The 22,234-nt window shown below is 43.2% G+C and overlaps 2 protein-coding genes across 2 annotated transcripts in view; both read right to left on the bottom strand.

The window, feature by feature from the left end:
* The window catches only part of LOC138970539 (UDP-N-acetylhexosamine pyrophosphorylase-like), a 33,710-nt gene extending 22,921 nt beyond the window's left edge, over window positions 1-10,789 (bottom strand). The window contains exon 1 of the mRNA XM_070343008.1: window positions 10,308-10,789. The gene's annotated coding sequence lies outside the window, so the exon portion shown is untranslated. The remainder of the gene's footprint in view (window positions 1-10,307) is intronic.
* Window positions 10,790-14,129: 3,340 nt separating this feature from the next.
* Window positions 14,130-22,234, bottom strand: part of LOC138970534 (galactose mutarotase-like) — a 9,202-nt gene continuing 1,097 nt past the window's right edge. The window contains exons 2-8 of the mRNA XM_070342994.1: window positions 21,110-21,243; window positions 19,738-19,892; window positions 19,064-19,273; window positions 18,619-18,700; window positions 17,115-17,262; window positions 15,927-16,098; window positions 14,130-14,390 (exon numbers count right to left, since the gene is read on the bottom strand). Of these exons, the coding sequence (XP_070199095.1) occupies window positions 14,313-14,390; window positions 15,927-16,098; window positions 17,115-17,262; window positions 18,619-18,700; window positions 19,064-19,273; window positions 19,738-19,892; window positions 21,110-21,243 (979 nt within the window). The 3' untranslated portion in view covers window positions 14,130-14,312. The remainder of the gene's footprint in view (window positions 14,391-15,926; window positions 16,099-17,114; window positions 17,263-18,618; window positions 18,701-19,063; window positions 19,274-19,737; window positions 19,893-21,109; window positions 21,244-22,234) is intronic.

Raw genomic sequence — 22,234 nt, 5'->3', positions numbered from 1 at the left:
ATATATCCAACTTCACCATTAAAAGTAGTCGAGTGGAGGAAGTTTCACATGACAATTACGGGATCACCTATGCATTTAAGTGGGGTCGGCCGATACGGGAGGAAGATGTTCATTGAGACCCTTTCAGTGTAAGTCTCATTATCAGGCATAGGGTCAGGTCAGAATTTAGTGCCATTATTTATCTGTCTAGTCTGTCTTCAGTGTTTCAATTGCTGAGCTGACAGCTTCATGGAATTGTTTAGGTTAGTTAAGTGTAAATCATTCATTATCAACTGGCTAAGCTCAAAGCCGCAACCATATTTAAAAAAAAAAAGGTGTCTTCAATCGATAACATAGAAGTTCTTAACTTACAAACAAAATAGTCAAACATACAGCAAACATTTAAGTAGATAACAAACACACACACACACACACACTATAAGCAAATTATGTACACAACATTAGAACAAGAAATTAACATAGAAAGAAAGCATTTCTTCACAGATCAACCCACAAATCTAATATATTTTCACTAAATGAACAAAACAAAAAACAACTATATATAAGCACTTACCTATACACAAAATTCAGTCAAGCTACTATGAACATATGCAATTACAAATCAGAAAATATGAGGACGGAAGACTAAAATATATTCTGTAATATTTTCTATTAGTGGATGCAAGTTGCACAAAGACCATCACATGATGCATGAGTAAGACTAAATGACTAACAACAGTATGATCTTTCCTGCTGTGTATATATAACAAAGAGGAAACAGAACAAGAAACAACACAACAAATCTAGTTATCTGTGTATTGATTTATTAATGAACCGTACAACATTACACATAAATGATGTGCGTCCCTGACACAGAAATATGTAACGAGTGTATGACTTATTAATACTTATTATACACCATGGAAACATGTGGCCAGTCTGCCTAATCTTGACTCCCCCCCACCCCCACACACCCCCCACAAAATTAAGGTAAATTTAACTGCACCCACTTAGCAGAAAAGGCAATTAGTTAATAAACGCATACCTGCTCAACACCTGTTTTTTTCTTCTCCTTCTTTATTGGTATTGTCTCATAATTTGCATCTATAAATCTGTTATCCTAATTTCTAAGAAAGAAAATAATAAACCAGGAAGGCACATATCAGGAGAGGTTTGAAGTGCACACGAGTCTATACTCTACTGTCTGAACCAATATAGCCACAAAAGGTAGATAACAGGCATTTAACATTTACCGTTTTTTTTTAAGAACCACTGACACAGTGTGAATGCAAGCTATGTGAGTTCTGGCCACTGAGTTGTATATACTACCGTAGGTAAAAGGCGAAAACTCTTAGCATGACAATCGGAACTGTCAGTAGTGTCAAATAACAATTTGTTATGCATACATGCACACACACAAACCCTTTTACAAATGTGCATTCACAAACTGTGACCCGCATACACAGAGGATTAGACACACACACGCACACACATAACAGTAACACACACACATAACAGTAACACACACATAACAGTAACACACACACATAACAGTAATTAACACACACACACATAACAGTAACACACACACACATAACAGTAACACACACACATAACAGTAACACACACATAACAGTAAAACACACACACACATAACAGTAACACACACACACACATAACAGTAACACACACACACACATAACACACATAACAGTAACACACACACATAACAGTAACACACACACACATAACAGTAACACACACACACATAACAGTAACACACACACATAACAGTAACACACGCACACACATAACAGTAACGCACACACACATAACAGTAACACACACATAACAGTAACACACACACACACACATAACAGTAACACACGCACACACATAACAGTAACACATGCACACACATAACAGTAACACACGCACACACATAACAGTAACACACACACATAACAGTAACACACGCACACACATAACAGTAACACACGCACACACATAACAGTAACACATGCACACACATAACAGTAACACACACACACATAACAGTAACACACGCACACACATAACAGTAACACACGCACACATAACAGTAACACACGCATACATAACAGTAACACACGCACACACATAACAGTAACACACACACATAACAGTAACACACACATAACAGTAACACACACATACACAATATAACATTAACACACGCACACACACACAAGGAATCATATATACACACATGCACCCATACACATACAAACCCACCCTCCTACCCACCCACTCACACACCGACATACACCAGCTAATCGGCTACCCATACCCATGTTCATAGGGTGCCTTTACATAGTTTATTCTTACTCTCATCCCATTGAGTGTAGGGTAACTGTCTGCAGCCCAGGTAATAAATCAGACACTGAAGGTAAAAATCCACAACACACCTGTGATAGGGCTTGGGTGTTACCCTGTCCTCTTCAAATACTGAGCTAGTAAATAAATACACATCTTGACATCAACTCTGCACTTTGCTTCTTCTCCCTAGCAGTTTCTACCTCAGAGGTTCAACAATTGGGAGCTTGATCCATGCATAAATTCACCTGGATGTCCCCAACACTGTGACTTGATACCTGTAAATTTCCACTTCTACCAGTCTGTTTGCCTTAAATATTAGTGACTGAGCTAGTAAGGGCTTTGGTTTAAGAACATACAATATATCTTCAACATTCACCTGATCAAGGTCTATAAGATAATAACTCAGTGTTCATCATCCACACTACAGAACAAACTCATCTGCTCTCTCTCTAACCCCCCCCCTCCCTCCCTCTCTCTCTCTCTCTCTCTCTTTCTCTCTCTCTCTCTCTCTCTCTCTCCTCTCTCTCTCTCTCTCTCTCTCTCTCTCTCTCTCTCTCTCTCTCTCTCTCTCTCTCTCTCTCTCTCTCTCTCTCTCTCTCTCCTCTCTCTCTCTCTCTGCATACAAACACCATGCACTTACTTTTTTTGCTCCAATGTAACCTCTTGTGGTCTCAAACAATCCTTTGCATGAACTAGAGCTATATTCTATTCAAGAGGCGGTATATATATATATATATACAGTCACTTCAAATTCAAGATTTGCTGGTTAGTCATGCACTGCTGGGAGTGTTGTATTACCTATACCTTCCAAGGAAATGTTGCAATATAACCCTTGTCTTGTTCCGCCAACATACTCAAAGTTCACAACTTAATGGATTCATTCATCTGAAACATATCCTGTTCGACTGACAGTAACACCAAAGACTTACTTTTTGTGTTGGACATAGAGGTAATTCCCACATACAAATTTTGAAAAAAGGGAGAGAGGCAGGGAACAATAACAACAGACAAGAAGAAAAAGGGGCACCCTGCTAGATAAAGTTTGAAATACTCTTTACTTACAGAGAACAGGGTTTTAAAGCCAGCAGTTTTTAGAAAAGAATATGAGTTTACCCTCAATGACCCGGCCTCCCAGTCGCTGAGGGCAGTAACAATAATTTGACAAATTACAGACAAGAATTTTTCAGTCTAAAATTATCATATATAGCAACCGGATCACCAGCAGATTAAAGAGAAAATGAAACTATTGTTCAGCTGAGACATGTTAAACTCTTATGGTGTATCTCCTTGTTTGAAATATAAAGCATTTCCAGTTAATTCACATTTCCTGTTGACTACACTGATCTCTACCTAAGTCTGATGGCCTCAAGTGCCTTCTTATAACATGCCTACATTCTGTATGTAATGCTGTACCCAAGCCATACAGAAGAAAAAAAACAAGCACCACATTTGAAAGTGTCTGCGGCTATCAGGTATAGGTACCCCACTTAACACACACACTCACTCACGCACACACACACTCACTCACGCACACACACACACACACACACACACACACACACACACACAAACACACAAACACACACTCACAAACTCACTCACACACAAACAAACATACACACACTCACTCACGCACACACACACACAAACACACACTCACAAACACACACACACTCACGGGGCTCACGCACACACACACTCACTCACACACACCCCATTTTCCAGACGTGTATACTTAACACCGACAGTCAAACAGTGTCTGGGTCAGTGTCGGGGACAGATCGCTACAGATCCCATCTGACCGGGGAATTTGCATATTTGGTGTTCAAACAGGGATTGGCCGGTGGACAAACGTGGAGCTATCCTGGACCAAACAGCTAAGGAACACCGCCACTCGGAAAGAAAGCTACCGTAATCCCCATGCCGAAAAGGCAACACGGAAACTTTAAGTTTAAGGTTAACAGTTGTAACCAGTACATACTAGAAAAGTTTGCAACAGTTACACTAGTGCTGCCGTTAAAAAATCAAGAATTAAAAAAGAAAAATACGTTAAAACATTTAGTCAAAACTTGACTAAATGTAAAAAGGAGACATGAAATGGTTCATAATAGACAAAATAACATCTTTACTAGTGCATCAACTATAAAATAACAAGAAAATGAACAACAAGAAGAGCAAACGCTCGATCGAGTCACTTTCGCAGTTCTGAATATTATATGAGGCATCAGATGGACAGGAAGAAATTGCTATTCACAACACAATGAGTCACGTTCACATAAAATTTGAGCCCGGTCACTTTTATAGTTTCCGAGAAAAGCCCAACGTTAAGTTGTGTGTTGCCGAACAAAAAAGGCTAGTTATCTCCCTTGTTTTTCTGATAACGTTCGTAAAAGGCTACAGATGTAAATACTTTGATGTAAAGAATAATCCTACAAAGTTTCAATCACATCCGATGAACTTTGTCAAAGATATAAAATGTCTAATTTTTCCTTTGACGCTGACCTGTGACCTTGAAAAAGGTCAAAGGTCAACGAAACCATCGTTAAAGTGTAGAGGTCATTGGAGGTCACGACTAAACAAAATATGAGCCCGATCGCTTTGATAGTTTCCGAGAAAAGAATATAAAATGTCTAATTTTTCCTTTGACGCTGACCTGTGACCTTGAAAAAGGTCAAAGGTCAACGAAACCGTCGTTAAAGTGTAGAGGTCATTGGAGGTCACGACTAAACAAAATATGAGCCCGATCGCTTTGATAGTTTCCGAGAAAAGTCCAACGTTAAGGTGGTGTCTACGGACGGCTGGCCGGCCGGCCGGCCGGACAGACTAACACTGACCGATTACATAGAGTCACTTTTTCTCAAGTGACTCAAAAAAAGGAATCAGTTTATTGTCTCATTATTATTTGTTAATCCGTCTATCTAAAACGCTACGAGGTAGTCATGTATTAGTCAACATTTCGTTTTGTCTATTACATGTATTAAACATTCCATAACTTGCTTCTCTTGACTTGTTTAAATTATTAAGTGTACACCAAAGGCAAAGGTCTCAATGAAATTGACCATCCGTCGAACGCTGAAGAAGAAGAAGAAGACGTTGACCATTGCTGCAATCGATCATTTTTTTGAAAGTATTTCTTCATAATAAAACGCAAGAATGAAGAAAATTGGCAAGAAATCCGATTTGGGTTTGGTTACTAGCTACGCCTGGAAGGTTGAGGGCGCGGCTTGGATTCGAACCTAAGACCATCCGCTTGTAAGGTCGGGGCCTCATCCACTAGGCCATGGCACCCCGCATCCACACAGTGTTTCAATACTTTACGTGACCCAGTACGGTAATCCATACCGGGTCTTCCTGCTGATGACGGCAGTGTGTCCAGAGAGGGTCTAACTCTCGGCGAGGGGACGTTGTTTATTGTAAAAAGGGGTGAACAGGAACACCTTCCCTTTATCCACAATACAGGGGAACCCCCCAGTAAGACCTCAACAAATCTTTAAACAAGAAGAGCAAACGCTCGATCGAGTCACTTTCGCAGTTCTGAATATTATATGAGGCATCAGATGGACAGGAAGAAATTGCTATTCACAACACAATACAGATGTAAATAATTTGATGTAAAGAATAATCCTATAAAGTTTGAATCAAATCCGATGAATAGTTTCAGAGATATGATATTTCAATTTTTTTCCTTCAAGACATACCTGTGACCTTGAAAAAGGTCAAAGGTCACCAAAGCAGACGTCAAAGTGTAGAGGTCACTGGGAGTCACGTTCACATAAACTTTGAGCCCGGTCACTTTTATAGTTTCCGAGAAAAGCCCAACGTTAAGTTGTGTGTTGCCGAACAGAAAAGGCTAGTTATCTCCCTTGTTTTTCTGATAACGTTCGTAAAAGGCTACAGATGTAAATACTTTGATGTAAAGAATAATCCTACAAAGTTTCAATCACATCCGATGAACTTTGTCAAAGATATAAAATGTCTAATTTTTCCTTTGACGCTGACCTGTGACCTTGAAAAAGGTCAAAGGTCAACGAAACCATCGTTAAAGTGTAGAGGTCATTGGAGGTCACGACTAAACAAAATATGAGCCGGATCGCTTTGATAGTTTCCGAGAAAAGTCCAATGTTAAGGTGGTGTCTACGGACGGCCGGCCGGACGGCCGGCCGGACAGACTAACACTGACCGATTACATAGAGTCACTTTTTCTCAAGTGACTCAAAAATCAGGTCTTAAAAAGGAGGGAGTCTTAAAACGGGGGTAAATTTATAGAGGTTAGCTACAGTTAATTTTGAAAAAGTAAGGTCTTAACATGGGAGTTCCACTGTATAACACCAGCATCGCTCGCTTTCCGCCCACCTCCCGCCCACTTGCCACTCATCCTCTAACTGTCTGTGAGGGGGCCAGGTGATAGGCCGGATTAGAGTGACATCTCTCACCTAAGGTTACCTCATGTCTAGCCCCCATACGGCATCCCGCACCTAGAGGCAAAGTCACTCAGCTCACCTGTACGCAATCTGCAGTGCTGCCCTCAAACAAGAAATGTGTGACTGTTAATTGTAGCTGCAGTGGCCACACACACACTCTCTTTGATATATTATATCTTTGATATAATTATATCTGTCGTGTGCACACTTACAAACACTGTCACAGTCATAGTCATTCTGTTGTAAGCACTGTCTCTCTTTTTCACTCACACATACACACACAAACTCACCACAGACGTAATTCTGTTTTAATCATTTGTTCTCTCTCTCTCTCTCTCTCTCTCTCTCTCTCTCTCTCTCTCTCTCTCTCTCTCTCTCTCTCTCTCTCTCTCTCTCTCTCTCTCTCTCTCTCTCTCTCTCTCTCTCTCTCTCTCTCTCTCTCTCTCTCTCTCTCTCTCTCTCTCTCTCTCTCTCTCTCTCTCTCTCTCTCTCTCTCTCTCTCTCTCTCTCTCTCTCTCTCTCTCTCTCTCTCTCTCTCTCTCTCTCTCTCTCTCTCTCTCTCTCTCTCTCTCTCTCTCTCTCTCTCTCTCTCTCTCTCTCTCTCTCTCTCTCTCTCTCTCTCTCTCTCTCTCTCTCTCTCTCTCTCTCTCTCTCTCTCTCTCTCTCTCTCTCTCTCTCTCTCTCTCTCTCTCTCTCTCTCTCTCTCTCTCTCTCTCTCTCTCTCTCTCTCTCTCTCTCTCTCTCTCTCTCTCTCTCTCTCTCTCTCTCTCTCTCTCTCTCTCTCTCTCTCTCTCTCTCTCTCTCTCTCTCTCTCTCTCTCTCTCTCTCTCTCTCTCTCTCTCTCTCTCTCTCTCTCTCTCTCTCTCTCTCTCTCTCTCTCTCTCTCTCTCTCGGGTACCGGTCAAACGTTGATTTTATTATGAGTACAATTGTGGTTCATGAGTCAGTCTGCAGTCCTACTTGAACACGTTCTTTACGGCTTGCATGATCAGGCTGAAAGAAGTTTAGAAAGCTGTCTGCACGAAAGCTTTACACACACAAAGGGGCAATGGGAGGCACAGAAGGATTTAAGTTGACATAAAGAATGCTTGCTTTTAGATTTACATTGATAGCAATAGGTTGAATGTATTTGTTCAAGGAAATGCTTATATTTTGTAACTCTCACTTTCTCTTTCTCTCCCTCTCTCTGTCTCACTTCCACACAAACGCACTTTTGTACTTTTGTTCCTAGATTCTAAAAACGGACAGTAATTTGTGTGTTACAATTAAACAACTAAAGCGTAGTAAAGGCATGCAAATAAATGCAATTAAAAATGCATTAGGCAAGTGATAACAAAAGCTATAATCACTTAGATGCCCTTCACATGGCTATCAAGAAAGTCACTTTATGTGTTACGCGACTAACAGCATGTAAATAAATGCACTTGAAAATGCACCAGACAAATGAAAACAGTTCTTTCTTTATTTGGTGTTTAACGTCGTTTTCAACCACGAAGGTTATATCGACGGGGAAAGGGGGGAGATGGGATAGAGCCACTTGTCAATTGTTTCTTGTTCACAAAAGCACTAATCAAAAATTTGCTCCAGGAGCTTGCAACGTAGTACAATGTATTACCTTACTGGGAGAATGCAAGTTTCCAGTACAAAGGACTTAACATTTCTTACATACTGCTTGACTAAAATCTTTACAAAAATTGACTATATTCTATACAAGAAACACTTAACAAGGGTAAAAGGAGAAACAGAATCCGTTAGTCGCCTCTTCTTCCCCCTAACCCGCGGTGGGAATGAAAACAGTTAATAGCTCCTCACTTAAGTGACCTTGAAATCTGAAAAAGTACAGAGGAACCTCTCTTGTACAACCCCTCCCTTTTAAAGACCTGTGTTCATAACCTCGGTAAATTTACCTCAAATTTTGATTAAAATCGTTTACTGTTTAAGATCTCCAATGTTCTCAGATTTTTGGTAGTCGGTAGAGTGGGTAAGCAACACTCCTTCTTCTTCTTCCTCCTCGTTCATGGGCTTAGACTCCCACGTTCACTCATGTTTTTAGCACGAGTGGATTTTTACGTGTATGACCGTTTTTACCCTGCCATTCAGGCAGCACACGCCGATTTCGGGGGAGGCATGCTGGGTATTTTCGTGTTTCTATAAGCCACCGAACTCTGACATGGATCACAGGATCTTTTCCGTGCGCACTTGGTCTTGTGCTTGCGTGTACACACGAAGGGGGTTAAGTCACTAGCAGGTCTGCACATTAGTTGACCTGGGAGATCGGAAAAATCTCCACTCTTAACCCACCAGGCGGCAGCGACTGGGATTCGAACTCACGACCTCCCGATTAGGAGGCCGACGTCTTACCACCACGCCAATGCGCCCGTCGAGCAACACTTATAACAATAAACTCTCTCCCGAAGCCAAGACCACACACTTAACTGGTACACACCACTTTGTCTATGGCATGACCATCTTAATTAGCAGAAAAGATAAAAATGACTATAGAGTTCAAAGTACACTATATCCGGGCGGGTTCAAAGGGAGGTTTCCTTGGTTCGGGCCCCCCCCCCCCCCCCTACCCACAAATGCTAAATTTAGCATCCCCCCCCCCCCCCCCCCAGCCACCTCCAGTACCCCTGCCTCGGTTGGAAGCCGTCTCATACAGATACAATATAGGTTCAGCCCGGAGTATAACTAAACAAATATAAGCTTGACACAACTGAGCAACGGTTACACATCAGATTTAACTTGCTTTCAATTCAGTTTCATTATTTACTGTACTGATCTCTTTTTTCCTTATTTTTAGCCTTTTCAGTCTTAGATCTACAAACCATGCCGACACAAAAAGTACATTATAACAGTGTTTTCCTTTCACTGATGTTTAAGTGCTATGCAAATCAACTACAGACAATTAATGCAGACAACGGCTTAAGCACAAGTTCAACATTGATTGTTTTTTGTAAACGCGCAAGACATAGTGTGCATGTGCACCTGAGTTTATGTGAGTGTCAGTGTTTTGCTGCCCGTATTCATGCCCGGGTGCGTTTGCACACTCAGAATTCTCAACTTTTAAAGTAGTTTGAAAAATTAGAAAATCCATCTGCAGGTGCAAACCCATTTTTGAGTTCATCTTTGCCTGCATGTGTCTCTGGTTACGAGTGCTTATAGAATTATATGTGTTTGTTTTATGTGTGTGTGTGTGTGTATGTGTGTGTGTGTGTGTTTGTGTGTGTGTGTGTTTGTGTATGTGTGTGTGCGCGCGTGTGTGTGTATTTTTTCATGTGTGTTAATCATTATGTGTATTTTTCAGACACACACACACACACACACACACACACACACACACACACACACACACACAGATCGGTGCCCTGTCTGACGAGATTCTAAAGTTCGACTAAGACGCTGAGGTGTAGTAGGTATAGTTGTCGGGTAAGTTGACGCAACTTAGTGCAGACGATCTTTTCATTACTTTGAAATTCAGATACATGTACGCAAGTCGCAACTCTCCGCGTTTTAATACAAGAAATTCAAGTGCAGAAAACAACATACCTGTACAACCGGGTGCGTTGCTGTGCGCTGATCTCGATTCTGCCTTGTGTGCAGCGTCTAGTCACCAGCAGACGACACAGTGAGCCGACAATGATCTGCCTACACACGATACAAACCATTTATCTCAAGCGGCACTCAACAGGAAGTGACACGTGTACCCAGCCCAGACCGCCTTCTGGCGCAAGGAAATATAGTTCTAAAACTCAACATCAAAAGCAGCGCTGAAAGCCTCACGTATATAACCAAAACTTCTGATAGTGTCGTTTTGTATAAGTACATCTTATAAAACGTCTTTCCTTTGCGGGTGGAAATTTGTTGGAATGTTTACCAGTAGTCGCGTATGAATCTATGAAACAAAATATCGTCTGCAATGGACTACTTTTTCAAGTCATGACTTCGTTGCAGATCAATAAGGGCCTTATGTATGTGTTCCCCTTTCCTGAATGGCCAAACTTGACCGAACTGGAAAAGAACTAACAACCATTCAGATTCTGCGTTATTAAGTTCATCTGTTATTTCTTGCCCTATATCTATCCCCTTTATTAAACAGTAGATAAACAAACCTCAGTGCAGTGCGGGGAGGAGCGTCGGCGAAATCGAAAGTAGACTTCGTGCTCATTGGTTGATCAGTTTTGTTGATTGTTGGTTGTTCCTCTTGTTTACTAGGAAGGGACGGAGGTTTTGGGAGGGGGATTGAGGAGGAGTGGGAGTTAGGATTGTCTGGATAATTCTCTGGTGGGCTCAGTTTCACTTTCTTGCGAACGCCCTGCAGTAAAATAAAATAAAAAAATTTAAAAAAATCCCTGCGCTTATAACTGTACCCACGGAATACGCGCGATATAAGACTGATATTGATTGATATTGATTGATTGATTGATAATCAACAAAAACGGATTCTATTAGAACCAAATATTCTTTCCGTTTAATTAAACTTTATGAGAAAAAATAAACTTGATTGGTATGTTCTCTTCGGATACAGTTGTTCATTATCTGAATTATTGTTTATTAATTTTGTGACAAAATGATGAAGATTTAGCTCAGTGATCATTGTTTCGCTGAGCTAATTCAGTAACTTGATATGTATCGTTGCAAGTATGCTTACTTTGCGTTTATCTGTATTGCTTTACACCCAGTTTTGAACACTACCTTATGATTTACAATGTGTCTATGATATGCGCTTCTTGTACACAAAGTTATATGTTCTACCATTAATTATGTTTTTGTGTAATTATTTTGTTTAATTTTTTTTTTTATTGTAGTTGTAGTAAAAATAGATGAATCCCTCCAGGCGAGTGCCATATGCAAAAAGCTTGATCTATGCTTATTCTTGTTACCCTCAAAAAATAAAGATTTGTCATTGTCATTGTCATTGTCATTGTCATTGCACGTTTTCTTGTGCCATGTGCAGCCGCAATCTATTTTCAACAGAGATTACACAAAATCTAAACAACAAAGTGACTGTGGTGAGATGAACAAAGTTAAAAAAAAAAAAAAATTAAAAAAATGTAAAAAAAATATTCTCTACTCACCGATACAAGGACAACACAAGACAGTACGAATGTTCGCTTATGTAGCGGGCCTCAGCTTCATCAGACAAATAACGATGTATGTCTATGTGTCAGTGGAGGGCTGTAAAAACTATCAGGTTGAAGTTGTTCATGCATTTCGAATATTGTTAAACCGTATTATTTCATTTTGGAATTCAGGATCCGGTTTGCAGTGTTCTTGTTCCGGGTGTATTTTGTGTACATTACTCCTTTGCTTTATCATGCAACCTGGCCTGTGTCCTGGTATACCCATTTGGCATGATTGGTACGGGTTTGTAGTTGTACCCGGAAGAAAACATACCCTGTCATGACACGCAGTCACTGCTTATCAGCAGTCTCACTATATAACTGGTAATATACTTGACACGGATTTTTCCACTACGTCTCGTCTCAACGAAAGTGAAATGTCACTCAAAGAAAAAAAAAACCCACCGAAGAGATAATCAACAGTGTGAGACACGGGAACGCAAGTTATGCAGGGGCGGAGCAGTTAAGCCAGAGGGGGGGGGGGGGGGGGGGGGGGGGGGGATACAACCTGGTGTCCAGGGGTAGACCCCTTGTGGGGTACAGGGGCAAGGTCCCGTCGGGGGTCTGGGGTGCAAAGCCCCCCTATAGCCTGAAGCTGAAGAGTTTTAGCTATTTTATGAACAATTTATGGCTTATCCTTGATTTTAAACATGATCAACTGGTGTCAGCTGCCACTCATTATTTCTTTTAAAGTTAGTATGAAATCTTTTTTTTTTTTGGACAGCCGGGGGGGGGGGGGGGGGGGGTTCCGTAACCCCTGTAATCACCCTCCTAATCCGCCCCTGTTATGTAACCACTAGCACAGGTATATTATCTACAAGTAAGATCACTGTGTGCTTAATGGTGCCACTAGACATCATATACCTCTCGATTACTGCTGGAAAGAGCGATCTACAGTCGTGCCACTAGACATCATATACCTCTCGATTACTGCTGGAAAGAGCGATCTACAGTCGTGCCACTAGACATCATATACCTCTCGATTACTGCTGGAAAGAGCGATCTACAGTCGTGCCACTAGACATCATATACCTCTCGATTACTGCTGGAAAGAGCGATCTACAGTCGTGCCACTAGACATCATATACCTCTCGATTACTGCTGGAAAGAGCGATCTACAGTCGTGCAACTGACACAGAACAGCCCTTCCCATGAGAATCTTAAACGAAATGAGGCAGAGCGTTGTCAAGATACCAAATAACCAAAGGGAAGTAAGCGCTCTGAGTGCATACGATCGACATGTGTAAGGCCAGACCAGTAAGCGAGAGTTATACGGAACCTTTCTCCTGGCACCGTAGAGAATAACAAGGATTGAAATGAACAAGCGACTTACATCCTCTTCAGTTCATCAAGACTTTCGACTTGAGGATGAAAGTCGCTTGTTCATTTTAATGCTTGTTATTACACATGTCGTATGCAAAAAGAGCGCTGACTTCGATCCTGTGGTTATTTGGTAACCCTCCCCATGTAAAAAGATTCGGCTCACCGTCTCAGAACTTGCAAAGATGTTACTGACATTGGATAAAGATATCCCGGCCCCTCCACACACCAAATCCCAACAGCCTGGATGCTGAGTAACAAGACTGGGACTCTTTTTTTATGAATACATTTCTTAAATGCCACTGGTGTCAACGTGCAAAATCAATTAATCAAAAACAAAAATAAAAAAAATCAAACAAAAACTGTGCACAGGAAGCAGTCAGGAATGAGGATGCTGAGTTTTGGTATACCGTCTGACAAGAGAAGGGGTGGTCTTGTCACAGGTTTAATTTTTTTTTTTAAGAGCTGATTTGTTTTCGTGAGAAGGAGTCTGCATTTAAACTGAGCGGGAAATTGATCCACATTTCCCATGCTAGAATACACAGGTTACTGAGGAGCATAGACTGATTCGAAATGGCTAGAGACGGCTTTGACTTATAAGAGATTTTTCCAACCAAAACATATGATAATGACCAAGGCTTTTGGTCATTAAATGTCAGTGTGTGTGTGTGTGTGAGAGAGAGAGAGAGAGAGAGAGAGAGAGAGAGAGAGAGAGAGAGAGAGAGAGTGTGTGTGTTTGAGAGTGTGTGTTAGTGAGTGAGAGAGTGTGAATGAGTCAGAGAGAGAGAGAGTGTGTGTTTGTTAGTGAGTGAGAGAGTCACGTGTGAGTGAGTTAAAGAGTGTGTGTTAGTGAGTGAGAGTGTGTGAGTGACTCGAGAGAGAGAGTGTGTGTGTGTGTGCGGCATAGTGTGGGAGAGAGAGTGAAAAAGAGTGTGTGTGTCCATGTCTTTATTCATCGATTCAGTATTAAAAGCAGGATTCCAGTCACGGTAATATGAACAACGATCACTGTGACAGGTGTTGCAATCCAGAGCAGTGGACTGTGAAAATCGAGGCAATGTCCATGAAATCTCTTGCAGCGGAGTGGGACCATCTGGCCAGACAGACAGAATCAGGCCACACCAAACGTGTATACAGTCGTCTGACGGTATGTTTCTCCCGGTCTCACAATGGTGCTAGGGAACGATGGCTGAAAAAACAACCAGTTGACAATGGTATGCAATGTTTTTCTACAAATAATATTGACACACTTCACACCTTCTCACTCGCATAAAGTTTGCTGAAGCCGCTTATGATTCGCAGTGACTCAAAACTTTCAGGTTTGAGTAAATACATATATTACTTGGCTGATACTGATTACAAGCTAACAGATGTTACAAAAATTTCATGGAAACAAGGATACAAATGAAAGGAACAGCAGCCTGTGTACACATTTTTCTACTGCATACTCTCTCCCTCTCTCTCTCTCTCGCTCTCTCTCTCTCTCTCCGAGTCTCCCCCTCTCTCTCTCTCTCTCTTTCTCTCTCTCTCTCTCTTTCTCTCTCTCTTCCTCTCTCTCTCTCTCTTCCTCTTTCTCTCCCCCCCCCTCTCTCTCTCTCTCTCTCTCTCTCTCTCTCTCTCTGAAAGAGCCAACACACACACTCACAATGATTTACTATCCTTAGCGGATTATGACTTTATTCAGTCATTCTGCAGAAAAGACAAATGCTGGAGAAAAACCGTTCTTTTTTGCAGCATTTCTGCATAATGTCATCTTTCGCCGAAGCAGCGTTTTTTTCTGCAGCAAAACATTTTACTGCAGAAAAATTGAAATCAAGAATGCTGCAGTAAAACGGTGCTGTTGTTTTACTGCAGAAAACCTGTTTACATTTTTTCTGCAGCATTTTGTACTGGCTCTTGGCGGATTATGACATTATTCAGTTATTCTGGAGAAAAACAGAAATGCTGGAGAAAAACTGTCTTTTCTGCAGCATTTTTGCATAATGTCATCTTTCGCCGAAGCAACGTTTTTTTTACTGCAGTAAAACAGTTTTTCTGAAGCATAATGTTTACTTGGTTTTCTGCAGCATAGTCTGTGACAGTTTTTCTGGAGAAAAACGAACGACCTTGTAAAGTAGCGTTTGTAATCGTCGCCCCCTGGGATAGTATAATAGTTTGTTCCGCAGTGTACCAATCAGAAGGCGTGTAGCATAAGGGCATTATATTAATTTGAAACTTTGAACTTTCGACAGAAAGGAAGTCAGACAGACAAAATACATTCGTGTCACGCACAACTATTGGTAATTCTGGATGAGTCCATCTCCAACACTTGATTATAATGCTGCAGAAAAGTGTAAACAGGCTTTCTGCAGTAAAACAACAGCACCGTTTTACTGCAGCATTCTTGATTTCAATTTTACTGCAGTAAAATGTTTTGCTCCAGAAAAACCCGTTGCTTCGGCGAAAGATGACATTATGCAGAAATGCTGCAGAAAAGACAGTTTTTCTCCAGCATTTCTGTTTTTCTGCAGAATAACTGAATAAAGTCATAATCCGCCAAGGATAATTTACACTGACAGGGTAGTGCCGCTGAGCCTTCAGAACCAGAGCGCTGAAGTGCACATAACTGGTCCCTCCCTTGTCCCCCCCCCCACACACACACACTCACACACACACACACACACACACACACATACACACACACACACACACACACACACACACACACACACACACACACACTCACATGGTTTACACTATCGGGGTAGTGCTGTGCTTCCATAGCCAGAGCGCTGAAGGGCCCATAACTCGCCCCGCCCTTGCCCCGCTGTCCCTCAAGGTTACCTCCCGTGTAGAACTGAAGGCCTGGCTCTGTGGTGAGACACTCCATGAAGCGACCCGACGGGGGGTGCTCCAGTCTGTCGACAAGCATAGACATCGGTCAGAACTAGGGATAGAGTCGGTATATAGGCTACTCTGTACTGAACCAACGACTTCTTCTTCTTCTTCTTTACGTTCGTGAGGAAATCCCTTTACAGGGCAACGATCCTCTGACCTCATTTTGAGTGGTGCGCCTAATTTCCCAAGAGTGAAAGATAAAGTGGATAGTGTACCTTTGAAAATCAAAACAGTGGTGGGTTGGTAGGCAAGCTATTGCTTTCGCTATTTGCCGTGGCGCCCGATTTCAGGCCCTGGGCTGAGGGGCTAGCCTACCACCCCTAGCGCAGCAACTGGGCCCCGACAAAACAATACAAACAGGACGAACAATATGGAGCTGATCATCGAGCAGAGTGATAGATTCTACCTATATCACTACTAATTACTTATGGGTCGCTAGGGATGGAGAGGGGGGATGGGTCTAATGAGAGAGGGGAAGGGAATCTAATGCAAGGGGATGTGAATCTAATGCGGAGGGGAGGGGGAGGGAGTGGATTCTGACAGGGGGTGCTTATGGGCTCGCGCCTCGGAGCCAGGCCTCAACGATGGTCCTGAAGGCCTCGGGGGAGTTTGCGCGCACAGCCTCTTGGGGGATGGTATTCCAGAGGCGGATCGCTGACGGGAAGAACGATGTTCTGTGGGAGTCAGTGCGGGACTGGGGGACCTGTAGTCTGGTGGTGTGCCCCCTGGTGGTGTGCCCCCTGGTGGTGTGCCCCCTGGTGGTGTGCCCCCTGGTGGTGTGCCCCCTGGTGGTGTGCCCCCTGGTGGTGTGCCCCCTGGTGGTGTGCCCCCTGGTGGTGTGCCCCCTGGTTGATCGTGGGACCGGTGTCAGTGTGCCTTCCCTTGGGGCTACCTCGACCAGTCCACTCATGATTGTGTCCAGCCTGGTGGCCTTGGTCGCGGTGTGCCGTTGGCCCAGTGCAGTGGAGATCCTCAAGCTGTGGGGAATACATACACAATCCCATGTTTAAACCATTCGCTGAACGGCCACACTCACCTGGCTGCGAGGCGGACCTTGCCGTCACTGGGAGCGAGACAGAAGTTGTGGTCAAAGCCCTTGCCCTTCCGGACTTTGTGCATGCGGTCCCCCAGTCGTACCGGTCTCCTCAGGTCGTACTCTGTGCCGTCCACGGGGCGGACCTCGCCTGTAATGGTCAGCAAATGACAGCATTGCATTAGTAATCCAACCAAGATGGGTTTAGAATATAACAGATTGTGTGATCAATCAATCAATCAATCAATGAGGCTTATATCGCGCATATTCCGTGGGTACAGTTCTAGGCGCTCTGCAGTGATGCCGTGTGAGATGAAATTTTATACGGCCAGTAATTGCAGCCATTTCGGCGCATATTTACCTTTCACGGCCTATTATTCCAAGTCACACGGGTATAGGTAGATGTGGGTGTGTGATGTTGGTGGGGGGGGGGGGGGGGGGGTGCTTGTGTGTCTGCTTGTTTGCGCGAGAATGCATTTACAAAGATTCGTGACTTGATGCCTGTGAAAGGGCACAGGTTTTTGTTCTGATTCTTACATTGAATCAATTTTGACAAAATGTTTGCAAATAGACTGGGAATCGAGACGAGATGATGGTGTATGCATGTGAGTGTGTGTGTACATGTGTTTGTATGTAGAGTAATTCCAAGAAAACTATCGGACAGATGAAAGAAAGTATCAGAAATTAAGCGACAAGTTCTTCTTTTTTTAACATCAACATTAAGTTCAGAAGCTTGAATTCAGTTAGCGAGCTTCTGTCCCTTCTGGGTTTATCTTTTATTCTTAAAGGCCTATGTGCACATTTTCATGCGAGGACATTGTTGACTGACATTCTGATAGTGCCTACGTACAGTAATCTGCTAAGTCCACATCGTGCGCTCTCAGATCTGTGCAGCAAGAGCCTTAATTGACCGGCCCCCGTAGCGCAGTGGTTAGCGCATCGGGCTGCGGGCCGGGAGGTCGTGTGTTCGAATCCCATCAGTCATGTGGGTTTTTCGGCCTGTGGCCGGTTACTACCCAGAGTGGAATTCCTATGGTTGAAATGGGAAGGCTGGAATCACACAGCCGAGTGCTATTCACTTCACGAATACGCCTTTGATGGTGCCCAGTTTGTGCTAACTAGCAACTACCTGGCCAACATTGCAGGTGCAGGAGCTCTCGTGCCTGGATGCCACCAGGATATATTAATTATTATGACAGTAAGCGTAGAGTGCTGCCCTGTCACGTAGTCTCAAACCGTAATGGAAATCCACAGCATTATCATTATCATCATCAGTCATCTCACTGATCATCTTCTTCTTCTTCTTCAGCGTTCGACGTCACTGATCATCAAAAATAATAACTGTGTCAGCTCCGAATAAGAACTGGGATAGCAAAAAATAGAGGAAGAGGAGATAGATGGGCACCGCCTTCATAAAGCTGGCGCTGGAAAAGTTGAGATCTCTAACATGTCGCTCCCATACAATCAAATAATGGTTATGGGAATACCTTTACCTTGTTCACCTTACCTGTGGGAATGGAAGTATCGTCTATGGGCAGATAGGAGTCGGCAGCAATGGTCACCACGTTGTCAGCCAATGTGCCTGAATCCTGACCGGATAAAAGCATAATAGCATCAGTCACAGACACACATACACATAAACATGCGCACGGAGATCCACCTGACATACTGCTGACACACACACCAACACATACAGTGACACACAGAGACACACCGTCAGACACACACACACACACACACACACACACACACACACATCACCCTCTCCACCAACCGTCTCAGTCCTCCCCAATGCACGCACGCCCACACACACACATACACTCACACATATATACACACCGTACACTGACACACACACACACTCACACATATATACACACCGTACACACACACACACACGCACACCCACACACACACACACACACACAGCACAAGCGAAAACCTTGACCCACATGCCCTGCCAGGTTGAAGTAGGCGTGGTTGGTGAGGTTGAGCGGGGTTGGCTTGGTGGTTGTGGCTTCGTACTCAATGGACAACTCGTTGTCGTCTGTCACGCGGTACACCACCTTGGTAGTTACCTCCCCTGGGTAATTCTCCTCACCGTCCGGACTGACGTATGTCAACACCAGACTGTCTCCCTCCACTCGGCTGGTCCACACTTTCTGCGAAAATAAACACAAGAGAATGACTTTAAAGCCGAACATCCGTCTCCACGAGACTGGCAAAGCCTTGCTACCGTAGAAGGCCACAGAGTTAAACTTAGACACAAGGTGCATTACAGGCACAAGAAAACAGAGCTACATCTGTCGCGCACGCCGATGTTGACCTTTAAGGGTTAAGGCTTATTTGCGGTTTACCAGGTTTACCATCGATGCTGACTCCTGACTGACATGTTATTTTAACGTCCGAACAGGAACTTAACCCCTCTTGGTCATTCTGCCGTTAGCGCAGGTGGCTGCGGTTTACACATTAACACGCACCTGGGTAGCGCGACTCTTGTCAGTGCTGCTAGCTTTCCACTGACTGAGAGGCAGCGACCCGAATGTACCACGAATGGGATAAGAAAATAAAATAAAATAAATGAAATGAAATGAAAAGAGTCAACCATTCAAGGTGAGTCACACACCTTATCAAAGCCCACTTGACCGCCGTGTAGAGAGTTGGGCCAGTTGTTGACACACAGGGTGTAGGTCTTTCCGTCCAGTGTAAACTGACCACCGGCGATCCGATTGGCCACTCGGCCGATCAGCGCGCCGAAAAAACGACTGCGAGTCTCGTAGCCTGAAATAAGAAGGGGAGGGCATACTTTTTGGCTCACGTAAGTGTAGCCTATGCGATGATAAACTTTGTCTGTCTGTGCGTGCGTGCGTGCGTGCGTATGTATGTGTGTATGTCTGTGGTAGAAACTTTAACATTTCCGAGTCTATGGATTACGTCAGTCTCGGTCAAAAGTGTTCGACGTGTGTGATAGAAACTATTTGAAGACGTCACATTATGACGTAAGAGGGTTAGACGTCACGCAAAGGAATTACTGAAAGTCTCGGTCATTGTTATTGTGAGCGGGCCGAGACTTCTTGGCAGATCCAGGGTCTCGCTTTCTTGCATAGTTTCACAGATGCTTACTGTGTGTGTGTGTGTGTGTGTGTGTGTGTGTGTGTGTGTGTGTGTGTGTGTGTGTGTGTGTGTGTGTGTGTGTATGTGTGACGGAGTGATTGAGTTTGTGTTACTGTTTGTCGATTTCTTACGTGAGCCTTGAAGGCTTCGCCTCTTGTTTCTGATTGTAAGGTTGATTTGAAGACAACACCATGAGCCGTAGTCTTGTTGTTGTTTTCAGTTTATAATAATGTACATTTCATGAAAATGTCAATCAGAAATAACATATTTTCTAAATCAAGGGAAAATGTCATTCAGTTCTGTTGGACGTTTTACAAAGAAGGGTGAGGTTGAGCTTGGATGATTAGCGAAATTCTCCACACCGGCAGAATGGATGTGTGTTAAAGTTAACTTCAGCGAAAAGTTCAACTGAAAAAGATGACAACTAGGTCTGTTTTCTAAGCCAGCTATCAAGTTTTGCGTTCTGATCCACTACCTTGGCCACCCGTTGATTGTAGAGAAACAAAGAGGGAGTAATAGACGAAGAGTTACACTTTCAGAAAATAGTCCGTCAGTATGAATTAGGCCTATCCCCTTGTTCAAAACTACGCCGCTTGTTTCTTGTCCAGGAGGCGGTCAAGATACACCTGCATGCCAGCCTTCCCTCCCTCCCTCCGGCCCCGGTCGATCAAGATGAAACAGAAGCGATATGCTCCCCTCGGACCGACACAAACGCTGGTCTGTCAACAACCCTTCTTGTGATGTTGCATTCACACACTACGTTCTAAATACCACTTTAGGTCGGTGGTGGTAATTTATGGGAACATGTTCATGGGCAGGGGCCAAGCAAACAAACTCCTGTAATTGCAGCACGCACGACAGAACACATGTTGAGTGGCCTTCACCTTCCATGTCGTCACAGCCGAGTGTGACGTCAGCCACGTTGCCGTGACGGTCTGGGACGTTGATCTCATTGATGACGCCGCCATAGTCCAGGATTCGAACCACGAGCTGCCCGCTGCTGTTCCTCAGTGTGAACCTTGTGGACACCATGAACAAAACAATCAGAAAAGCTCAGACATAAAAAGCTGAAAGCAACCACTTATCATAGTGGAAGAAAGGATTTCACGTTAGTTAGTTAGTTAGTTGTTGCTTTTTGGGTCCAGCGGACCATATAGGTCAAATCAGGACCCCACAAGTTTAACATTACACATATTTAGATTTCACGTTCATACTGATTGAATGCGCTAGTTACCAATCTGAACGTATTTCCGGATGGAATCATAAACTCTCGTATCTATAAATCCTTCTTCAAATTAAACACATACATAAACGTACGTTCACATTCACATAAATTCAGGCACATGCTATGGCACACACATGCATTGGTACATCAATTCACATGAGGAAAACAACCTAGCGACAGCGGAACAGGACACGTAGCCACCAAGAGAAGATACCAGAACCCCTCTGCTTTAATGGCCCAGTCTGCCAGCAATGGTTTACAGAACGATTTAAATCTTCTCACGAGAAAAAAGCAGTTCGAACCTGATGCAACACACTTACAACTGAATTTAATAGCATTAAATGACACAGTTCGTTCGAAAGGCTATTTAGCTTGCGTAAACCACACACCAGATTTCGTGGTTTATTTTACCCCTGAGCCATCGTGAACCCGTGTGATCCACTTTCCTCTTTTTTTCACAATTTAGTCGTCAGTTCGTGATTTCAATGAGACTCACTGGATCTGCAATAGCACGTTATTGTGTACCTCTGAATCTAAAATGCAACAAACGACTGCGAGTCACACGAACTTAGGCCAAAAAAAAAGGTGTGCTTACAGTAACATAGCCAAAAAAAATAGGGTAGGAAGGTAGGCAATCACTTTTTTTTTTTAAACTTTTTTTTCTAATGTGTACAAATTAAACCTACTTGACAGGGAAATAAGTGTGCGACTCGGGCGCTTTCGCTTTCATTGCGTTTTCTGCACTCGTTTTCTTGTGTGTGTGTTTTTTTTGTTGACAAATGTA

Source organism: Littorina saxatilis, linkage group LG7, assembly GCF_037325665.1.
Source record: "Littorina saxatilis isolate snail1 linkage group LG7, US_GU_Lsax_2.0, whole genome shotgun sequence".
Classification (NCBI taxonomy): domain Eukaryota; kingdom Metazoa; phylum Mollusca; class Gastropoda; order Littorinimorpha; family Littorinidae; genus Littorina; species Littorina saxatilis.
The sequence above is the reverse complement of the archived record's forward strand: the minus strand, read 5'-3'. Positions and strand labels throughout refer to the sequence as shown.